This window comes from Carya illinoinensis, chromosome 1 (genome assembly GCF_018687715.1).
Source record: "Carya illinoinensis cultivar Pawnee chromosome 1, C.illinoinensisPawnee_v1, whole genome shotgun sequence".
Lineage (NCBI taxonomy): Eukaryota > Viridiplantae > Streptophyta > Magnoliopsida > Fagales > Juglandaceae > Carya > Carya illinoinensis.
The window spans coordinates 50,764,952-50,775,705 of record NC_056752.1 but is presented as its reverse complement, the minus strand read 5'-3'; the positions used below and the strand labels follow the sequence as shown (position 1 = coordinate 50,775,705).

General features: G+C 37.8%; 1 protein-coding gene across 1 annotated transcript; it reads left to right on the top strand.

The window, feature by feature from the left end:
* Window positions 1-1,100: 1,100 nt before the first annotated feature.
* On the top strand, window positions 1,101-3,069 carry LOC122281949 (histidine-containing phosphotransfer protein 4-like). Its single transcript, XM_043093836.1, has 6 exons — window positions 1,101-1,497; window positions 1,751-1,881; window positions 1,981-2,049; window positions 2,151-2,222; window positions 2,649-2,721; window positions 2,834-3,069. The coding sequence occupies exons 1-6, from the start codon at window positions 1,186-1,188 to the stop codon at window positions 2,879-2,881; spliced, it is 705 nt and encodes a 234-aa protein (XP_042949770.1). The 5' UTR covers window positions 1,101-1,185; the 3' UTR covers window positions 2,882-3,069.
* The last annotated feature ends 7,685 nt before the right edge of the window (window positions 3,070-10,754 follow it).

Sequence of the window (10,754 nt, the reverse complement as noted above, 5' to 3'; positions counted from 1 at the left end):
GTATTTTTAGACGTTCATGCAAAGATTAGAAGGCATAAAAAAAAGGGAAAGAATGTAATGGATGGAGGTGAAGTAACGCGTAAAGAAGAAAAGTACGTAGGAATAATTTTGTTCCGTGAGAATTGAGAAAAGAAAAGTTGTCATGCGGTTGTACTTGAGGAGAGCGGAATGGTGTCCGGAACTGTTGTGCTCATCCACAGTAGTCTCCAACCAAATATACATGAAACCGTGTGCCATTCGTGGGTGTAATTTTTATACCTTTGGGATTTATTTCGTCAATAATTTAGACTAGCTTTTTGGCATTTCAGGATAAATTCTGTGTCTCCTGCGATGCCCATTATTATTATTATTATTATCGCATATGCCGTGATTTTTCTTTTCGTATTGGGCACCCTTCTATTTGGAACTCACCTCACCTTTTTATTTTCAGCTTAATTACTGCCATTAAAAATTCACCAAATACACACATATATATCTATATATATAGGCATCTTTATCTCCTAGAAGCCCCATGCATCTCGTTCTTACATATATAATATATCTATTATTTTAAAATAGTCTGTTTTATTTAACATAAAAAGAATATAATAGAGCCTGGAAAAACATTTTATTTTATTTTTTGTTTAATTTCGTTTTTTTTCTTTCCATTTCTCATGATGGGTAAGCTGGTTTTGCTTTGATGGTGTTGCGCATATATATATTTTGTGGGATGGAATAGTGGTAACGCTAATAGTGACAAGAATAGTCCAATTTAGGTGAGCCCAAGAGATTGCGTCAAATTATTAACTATATATATATATATATATATATTCCATTGATGTCTTGTTTAGGTTGAGTGAAAGAGATTGCATCAAGAAAGTAATCCGTGAGCGACAGAAAAAGGCATTTAGCTTAATTTGTACTTGTATTTTGCATACGAACAGTTGAAACTGTGAGAGATGTTATTTCCATCTCACCACTTTCCGCGTCTTCATCATGTGGAATATGTTGGACTGAGTGCTTCGTGACATGAAGCGCAAAAAACGCGCCTATATTTAGAATCTGCATTTACGTACGTACGCCTTTGATTAGCTAGCTAGCTCATGACTACTAAGCATAAATTATCATAGACAAACCCGATAATTATATTTTCCCGAGAATCATATCTGCAAATTCCCAATACCTTCCAACATTGCTTAGATACTAATGGAATCTCCCTTTTACCTAGTCCACATGAACAATATCGCACTCTATTCTACCAAACGGGAAAGAAGGGAAAATCAAAGAATTGTGTGCCCTTTTCTACTCTTGATTTCTCCCCCTCCTCCAGTCTTATATAAACCCCCATTGCCATATAGCATTTTCATTCAAGCCATAAGGTTGCAGCTTTCTCCTCGATCATCTGTTTCTTTTTTGTCTCCCTCACATTTCTTGCTTGGTTTCTGGACATTCCTTCTAATGGATAGGAACCGGTTGGCCAGACAGGTTGCCCTCCAGAAGCAGTCCCTCTTTGATCAGGTTTTTCTTCTCAAGACAGCACACCCACAAGTTATCTTCTGTGTCTTCTGATATTAAAAATATGCATAAATGTGTTATATGCATCCACATATATGTTTGTACTATTTTAAAACGCTAGGGAGCTGCAACATGGATGCATTGTTCTGGATAAGATGATAGAAACTCTGCATGCACATTTAAATGTCATCCATTCTATTCCATGAATTTTTTTTTTCGTTGCTGTGATGTAGAAATGAATATTGTGCTGTTATAGGGATATATCGACCAACAATTTATCCAGGTGGAGGAACTGCAAGACGTCTCTAGTCCTAATTTTGTGGAGGAAATCGTCACATCGTACTACCAGGATACTTCTAGACTAATCGTCAACATAGAGCAGGCATTGTAAGTTTTGTACCCTGTAACCTTTTCCTTGGAATTCTTTCTTCCTATCTTTTCTGTCAAGGTGGTGGTGATATAAATGTTGTATTTTTGTCTTTCCAGGGAGAGGAGGCCGCTTGATTTCGATCAGTTGGATCGCTATATTTATCAGCTAAATGGAAGGAGCACAAGGTAAATGTTTTTTTTTAAAGGATAAAATAGCAAAATAACAATGTTTTTATCTGTGTCCCTTTTGATTTTTTTGTTTTTTTGTTTTTACCTAATTGATGCAGCTTCGGAGCCAGAAAGGTGATAGCTGAGGGTGCCCTGTTCAGGGAATATTGCGAGGCAGAAAATGCAGAAGGGTAACTAATTTTCTTCCAACTCAATTCCTCATCATCACACTCCATGCATGGATTGGTGTACAATTTGAGCACTTTGTTCTAATCGCCTGGATTGAGGCCCTGAGTCTTTTCTGTAGACTGTTAAAAGTCTTGGTCGGGTAAAAGAAAGTGATCATGTTTTTCTTTACTTTCTCTCTTTTTTTTCTTTTTTTTTTTTAAAGTTTGTATACACAAAATCATAGAAATTGTGTGTTCTAGGCCAAGCTCCTAGGTGGTAAACACTATTCTGACGTTGTAAAATAGATGCCTGTCTAGACATCTCCAAGTTGTTGAAAAGATATTCACAGGTTCGGTATCTCACAATTAGCTTGCAGGGATAAACATGCACCCTAAATCTGATAATTAAATTATTAAGTGATAATCATTGTGTTGCACGAACGAGAACAGATGCAAGACGACTTTCCAACAACTGAAGACAGAATATGCCACACTGAAAAGGAAACTTGAAGCTTACTTTCAGGTACCTTTCTATTTTCCCTTTGATTGAGTGAGGATTCCATAGCATTTCTGTAAAATATGTAGAAAATAATACTACTATCCATTTTTCACTGCTTTTATTAATAAAAATGCAGCTAGCAAGACAAGCAAGACTCGCCGAGACAGCATCACGACCCATGTAAGGAATTTGATCAGAATGAAAACTAATCCAGATGTTGGAGTATTAAGAGACTTGAAAGTGTAATGTGGGGAACTTTGTGCCTTGCATATGTACAAATTCACCCGAAGAAGGTTTTTGGTTTTTATGTAACCTGTGTTTTAGGTATATTAGCTCCTAAATAAATCTGCAGAAGTTGTTTTGCTGTGTTTCTGTGATGACTGTCTTGATGCTATGGGTGGGGCCCAAAGGTGGGTGTGCCAATCAGGAGGAGGAGAGACACCCAAAAAAAATATGAACGTAATTTTATAAGGTATTTCCAGACATTAAATTGAAAATCAAAAATGAAATTTGGATCATCCATCAATATCAAGTGTACTAAACATGAAGCAGAGTCCAGACCTTTAGGTTCAGACCAGAGCTGTGCCTTGAAGCAGTTAGTTGCCGGGCTGAAAGATGGATAGTCCCAGTCACCAAGGCAGACAACACCCTTCACGCCATGATAGGAAAACTCTACAAGTAACCTTTTTTAAATTAAAATAAAAATTATCCTATTTGATGATGCAGAAGATAAGCTCGGATTTAATTTGCAAAGCTGGAATTGGTTTTAGAATTCTTTATTCAATGGTGAGCGTAAAAAATATACAGAAACGTGGAAAAACATGGCAAACCTAGGTGTTGAGTACTGTGGAGTTTGGTCCACACCGCTCGAGCGGAGGCATTGGCCGCTCGAGCGAAGTCAGGCAGAGTCGAACGCTCGATGTCAGCTCGACAGTGAGCTCGAGCGGGAGGAGTGAGCTCGAGCGGAGACATTGGCCGCTCGAACGAAGTCAGGCAGAGTCGAACGCTCGACGTCAGCTCGACAGTGAGCTCGAGCGGGACGTGGAAGGGAAGTTCGCTCGACACGCCGCTCGAGCGAACATGCGATTTAGGGATTCCGCCGTTTGAACTATATATATGATTTTTTGACTCTTATGTCTGGGTACTGTAGACACGAAAACACTGTGGACGAACAGTGTTGAGATCCATCTTGTAGTGTGATATTCCTCAATAATAAAATCCTCTGCAGCTCCCGTGGACGTAGGCAATTTGCTAAACCACGTACATCTTGCGTCGTGTGTGATTGCGTGTATGATTGTTTTTCTCGTTCGTTATTATCTTTCAATTCATTGTCATCGTTTTTCACAACAATTGGTATCAAGAGCCAAGGTTCGGGTCTGAGGAGAAACGATGACTGGAGATGAATTGAAGGTATCGGGGATCGAGAAGTTTGATGGCACGGATTTTGGATACTGGAGGATGCAGATAGAGGACTACCTTTATGGGAATAAACTTCATCTTCCACTATTGGGGCAGCAACCGGAAAAGATGGATGATGCTAGTTGGAACCTGTTGGATCGACAGGTTCTGGGGGTTATTCGATTAACCCTGTCGAGATCCGTTGCACACAACGTCATCAAGGAGAAAACGACGGCGGATCTCATGGCGGCTTTGTCAGGTATGTATGAAAAGCCGTCAGCGAATAACAAGGTACATCTCATGAAAAAGTTATTCAATTTGAAAATGGCAGATAGTACGTCTGTTGCACAACATCTGAATGATTTTAATACTATCACAAATCAATTGTCGTCTGTTAAAATTGAATTTGATGATGAGATACGTGCACTGATACTATTGGCTTCATTGCCAAATAGTTGGGAAGCCATGAGAATGGTTGTTAGTAATTCTGCTGGTAAAACTAAACTGAAATATGATGATATTCGTGATTTGATTTTGGCTGAGGAGGTGCGCAGGAAAGATTCAGGCGAGACCTCAGGTTTGAGTTCAGCCCTAAATGTTGATTCTCGAGGGAGATCACATGACAGGAACTCAAACAGAGGAAGATCAAAATCAAAGTACAGGGGCAAGAGTAAGTCGAGGCCTGGTCAGCAGGCAACTTGCTGGAATTGTGGCAAATCTGGCCACATAAAGAAAAACTGCAAAAACCCCAAGAAGACGGAGAATGATAGTGCTAATGTGGTAACTGAAGAAGTACAGGATGCACTATTGCTTGCAGTTCATAGTCCAGTTGATGACTGGATACTGGATTCAGGGGCTTCCTTCCATACATCTTCCCACCGGGAACTAATGCGGAATTATGTTGCAGGTGATTTTGGGAAGGTATATTTGGCTGATGGTGAGGCTTTGAACGTAGTGGGGATGTGAGACATTGACATTGCACTCCCTGGCAAGAACAAATGGACCTTGCAAAAGGTCAGGCACATTCCTGAGTTGAAGAAGAACCTCATTTCTGTTGGGCAGCTTGATGAGTGTGGTCATTCAGTGGTGTTCTCAGATAGCACCTAGAAGGTCACAAAAAGGGCATTGATACTAGCTCGGGGTAAGAAAACTGGTACACTATATATGACTACTGGTTTAATTGACACTATTGCTACTACCGTTGCAGAGAGCACAACAGATTTGTGGCATTGTAGGCTTGGCCATATGAGTCAGAAGGGCATGACGGAACTTCTGTCTAGAGGCAAGCTACCAGAACTGAAGACAGTTGATCTCGGTATGTGTGAGTGTTGTGTTATGGGGAAACAAAAGAAGATCAGCTTCTTGAAAAGTGGCAGGACGCCAAAGACAGGAAGACTTGATCTTGTGCACACAGATGTGTGGGGTCCTTCCCCAGTTGCATCTCTTGGAGGTTCTCGCTACTATGTTACGTTCATTGATGACCATAGTAGGAAGGTATGGATTTATTTTTTGAAACATAAATCTGAAGTATTTAATGTTTTCAAAATTTGGAAAGCCATGGTTGAGACAGAGACAGGCTTGAAACTGAAGTGTTTGAGGTTTGACAATGGTGGTGAGTATGTTGATGGCGGGTTCAAGGAGTATTGTGCAGCTCTGGGTATCAGAATGGAGAAGACCATTCCTGGGACACCACAGCAAAATGGAGTTGCTGAGCGTATGAACAGGACTATTAATGAGCGTGCTAGAAGTATGAGGTTGCACGCTGGACTACCACCCACTTTCTAGGCAGATGCAGTCAGCACTGCCGTTTATTTGATAAACAGAGGGCCATTAGTTCCACTGGATTGTAGATTGCCTGAGGAGGTTTGGAACGGGAAAGAGGTTAAGTTTTCTCACCTTAACCTTTGGTTGTCTTTCTTATGTGCTTGTTGATTCTGATGCTCGTAGTAAGGTTGAGGCTAAGTCAAAGAAATGCTATTTTATTGGCTATGGAGACGAGGCATTTGGCTATCGTTTCTGGGATGATCAGGGTGGGAAAATCATAAGAAGCAGGAATGTGATTTTCAATGAGAAAATGATGTACAAGGATAAGTCGAGCACAGCTTCTGCAGTAGCTCCTCAGGAGTCCGAGTTTGTAGGATTGGATGACCTACCAGAGATCACAGTGCAATGTAGAGATGTGAGTGACGGGGAGAGTGGGTCCAGTGCACCCATTCCTATTATTCCGCAGGCATTTTCAAAACCGTCTACTCCTACAGTTGCAGTTCGCAGGTCAATTAGGACTATACGTCCTCCACAGCGTTTCTCACCTACTTTGAATTACATTTTGTTGACAGATGGTGGAGAACCGCAGAGTTATGAAGAAACCTTGCAAGATGAGAATTCTAGCAAGTGGGAGTTGGCCATGAAAGACGAGATGGATTCCCTACTAGGGAATCAGACATGGGAGTTGACAGAACTTCCATCAGGGAAGAAGGCATTACACAACAAGTGGGTGTACCGGGTGAAAACTGAGCATGACGGCAGTAAGAGGTACAAGGCTAGACTTGTTGTAAAAGGCTTTCAGCAAAAGCAGGGTATTGATTACTCTGAGATCTTTTCTCCTATAGTAAAGATCACAACTATCAGGATGGTACTGGCTATGGTTGCCACTGAAGATCTATTTCTTGAGCAGTTAGATGTGAAGACAGCTTTTCTTCATGGAGACCTTGAAGAAGACATCTACATGCACCAGCCTAAGGGGTTTGTGGTACAGGGAAAGGAAAGTTCAGTTTGCAGACTGAAGAAGAGCTTGTATGGCTTGAAGCAAGCTCCTAGACAGTGGTACAAGAAATTTGACAACTTCATGCACAGTGCAGGGTATATTAGATGTCAGGCAGATCACTGTTACTATGTCAGGCATTTTGACAATTCTTACATTATTTTGCTGTTGTATGTGGATGACATGCTTATTGTAGGGGCTAGTATTGATGAGATCAATAATCTGAAGAAGCAGATGTCAGAGCACTTTGCAATGAAGGATTTGGGAGCTGCAAAGCAAATCCTTGGCATGAGAATTGTCAAAGACAGAGTCAGAGGTACGTTGAGACTCTCGCAGGCTGAGTATTTGAAAAAGGTACTCAGCAGGTTCAATATGGACAAGGCCAAACCAGTTGGCACACCCTTGGGAAGTCACTTCAGACTCAGCAAGAATCAGTCACTAGAGTCAGAGGAGGAACAAGATTACATGAGTAAGGTTCCTTATGCCTTAGCCATTGGTTCACTTATGTATGCTATGGTTTGCACAAGACCGGATATTGCCCATGCAGTGGGAGTTGTGAGTAGATACATGAGTAACCCAGGAAAGCAACATTGGGAAGCAGTGAAGTGGATTTTGAGGTACCTAAAGGGTTCCTTAGAAACCTGTATATGTTTCTCTGGAGAGAGCTTGGAGGTGCAGGGCTATGTTGATGCTGATTTAGCTAGAGATATTGACAGCAGAAAGAGTACCACGGGCTTTGTTTATACACTTGGTGGTATTGCAGTGTCATGGGGTTCTAATCTACAGAAAACAGTTTCTTTGTCTACAACAGAAGTTGAGTATATTGCAGTGTCAGAGGCTGCAAAGGAGATGGTATGGCTACAAGGCTTCTTGGAAGAATTTGGTAAGAAGAATCAGAAAGGCACTCTCTACAGTGACAGTCAGAGTGCTATATTCCTTGCCAAGAATCCAGCATTCCATTCCAGGACCAAGCACATTCAGATCAGGTATCACTTCATACGGTCATTGTTAGATGACGGACAGTTGTTACTTGAGAAGATTTGTGGAAGCAAGAACCCTGCTGATATGTTGACAAAGGGTGTTACGCTTGAGAAACTGAAGTTGTGCGCAACTTCAGTTGGTCTTTTAGAATGAAGACAGGAGCAGTGAGTTGCAGAGGTGGAGGATATCATGTTTGAGGAAGACGGCGATACAGCGAGTGTACCATTCTCCAAGTGGGAGAATTGTTGAGTACTGTGGAGTCTGGTCCACATCGCTCGAGCGGAGGCATTGGCCGCTCGAGCGAAGTCAGGCAGAGTCGAACGCTCGATGTCAGCTCGACAGTGAGCTCGAGCGGGAGGAGTTCGCTCGAGCGGAGGCATTGGCCGCTCGAGCGAAGTCAGGCAGAGTCGAACGCTCGACGTCAGCTCGACAGTGAGTTCGAGCGGGATGCGGAAGGGAAGTTTGCTCGACACGCCGCTCGAGCAAACATGCGATTTAGGGTTCCGCCGTTTGAACTATATATATGATTTTTTGACTCTTATGTCTGGGTACTGTAGACACGAAAACACTGGACGAACAGTGTTGAGATCCATCTTGTAGTGTGATATTCCTCAATAATAAAATCCTCTGCAGCTCCCGTGGACGTAAGCAATTTGCCGAACCACGTACATCTTGTGTCGTGTGTAATTGCGTGTGTGATTGTTTTTCTCGTTCGTTATTATCTCTCAATTCATTGTCATCGTTTTTCACAACACTAGGGTCACGGGAAGTTTGGAAAAGTGAGATGGGACGAGAATTTTGTAAATAATAAGATAGTTTGTGAATAATAATAAGATGAGAATTTTATAAATAGTAGTAAGATTGATTGTAAATAGTAGTGATATGGCAAAACACTACCAACAATACGGTCCACCCATGGGTCAACAGCAACAAAACATATTATTAGAATATATTTTTGCAATAGTACTGTTTGCCCAGTCCTGTTTGTTTTTGTAGATGAGATAAGGTAAGATAAGTTGAGATGAAAATTAAAAGTTGAATAAAGTATTATTATAATATTTTTTTTTAATATTTTTTTGTTTTCGGATTTGAAAAAATTGAATTGTTTATTTTATTTTATGTGAAAATCTAGAAATATTGTAATAATTAGATGATATGACTATAGATGAGTTGTGAAAACAAACGAGTTTGTTTTATGTGATTTCGAGAAATGAGATAGAAAAAGTTGATAAAAAAAATATTATAAAATTAAAATATTAATAGAATATAATTTTTTATTTTTATTTTTCTTTGTAAATTTGAAAAATTGAATTGTTTTTTATTTGAAAGTTTAAAAATTTTGTAATAATTAATTTGAAAAAATTGTAATGATTAGTTTAAAAATATTGTGTTTTGAGTTATATTCAAGAAGTAGATGTAACGAGGGAAGACGGAAAGCCCTGATCTCTCTCTCTCTCCATTCACTCTGCTTTCTATCCGTCATCCATATGTATATATATACTAGGAAAAGGCTAACGGGTTAGCCCTGGGGTGTACCTGATATAATGATTTAAATAAATACAAAAAAGATAAAAAAAAAAAAAAAGTCAATAATTTATTTGTTTGAGAAACAAAAATACAAGGTTAAAGAAAGGCAAAAAATCAAGATAAAAAAAATTTTAAACTTCAGCAAAGTATGAGAATTGGTCTGCATTCATATTGGATTATCTATTTACTTTCTATATAATAATAAAAAATTATTAATTTAATAATTTTTAAAATTTTTATTTTTATCACATTTTATAGTTCTACTAATTAAAATATTAATAATAATTATATCCTAATCAAATTAATAATATTAAATAATAATAATTATATTCTAATTAAATTAACAATTAATATTATATATTGAGTGTTTTAAGTATTTTATTAGTTAAATTTACTGAAAGTTAAATTTCACAATGAGAATGCTCTAAAGTATTTCTTTTCTAAATAGTAAAGTCATTTTAATTTTTTTATTTAAAAAATTGAAACAAAAAGAAAGGAAAATGAGTATACTATCATAACAAAAAATACACAAAAATAGACGTCAATTCATGTGCACTGCATGGCTATTAATGATCTTTTGATAAAAAATTCATTAAATTTTATAAAAGAGCTACATGTTAAATGGTCAAGAGTCGTAATGGCCTTTTAATAAAATAGAAATTAACCGACTTAATGAAAAAATAATAAAAGTTAATAAAAAAAATAATAAAAATTTGTTATTCATAATTAAATAGTTATTTATTATAATAGAATAGATATATATATACTATATATGTATACATTTTGGCAATTCGGGAGATTGAGGATTTCGGATTCGGCTTGCTTCCAGTTGCAGAGTAACGGGACATCTCCTGTTATTAGATCCAATGGCTCTTATTGCATCTTTTAAACAAAAAAGAGGGTGTTAATATTGTGTTGGAGATACACATGTTTTATTTATTTTTTATTTGTTAATTTTTGTCAAAACTTTACTACAAATAAATTTTAAAGATTCTTGTTTTTACTACATTATTTATGTGGTGATATATAAATATATGAGTAATGCTATATATAGTCATTTTTGTTTACTTTTTACGCACTCTACTGATATGATTGGCTGGATTAATTTTTTTAATACACAACCAATCATATCATTGGAGTGCATAAAAGAATCTACAAAAATGACTGTACATAAAATTTTTGTAAATATATTAATGTTTTCTATGCTGGCACTTGCAAAAATATAAATATTAAAAAATAAAGAAATTTTGTCCCTCACGCTGGCCATGCCAATAACTTTACGCCAACACATTGCACCAACTATAATTGTTTTAACCAAAAAATAAAATAAAATAATTATTTATTTAATTATTAAACACACTAATAATAAAAAAAAATCTATTTATCAATT

What these genes read in the sequence shown, in the direction of transcription:
- LOC122281949 (XM_043093836.1), top strand. Translation starts at nt 1,186, where the DNA reads ATGGAATCTCCCTTTTACCTAGTCCACATGAACAATATCGCACTCTAT. An exon ending in CTAAATGGAAGGAGCACAAG is followed by an intron (nt 2,050 to 2,150) that starts GTAAATGTTTTT and finishes TAATTGATGCAG; the next exon opens with CTTCGGAGCCAGAAAGGTGA. An exon ending in GAGGCAGAAAATGCAGAAGG is followed by an intron (nt 2,223 to 2,648) that starts GTAACTAATTTT and finishes GAACGAGAACAG; the next exon opens with ATGCAAGACGACTTTCCAAC.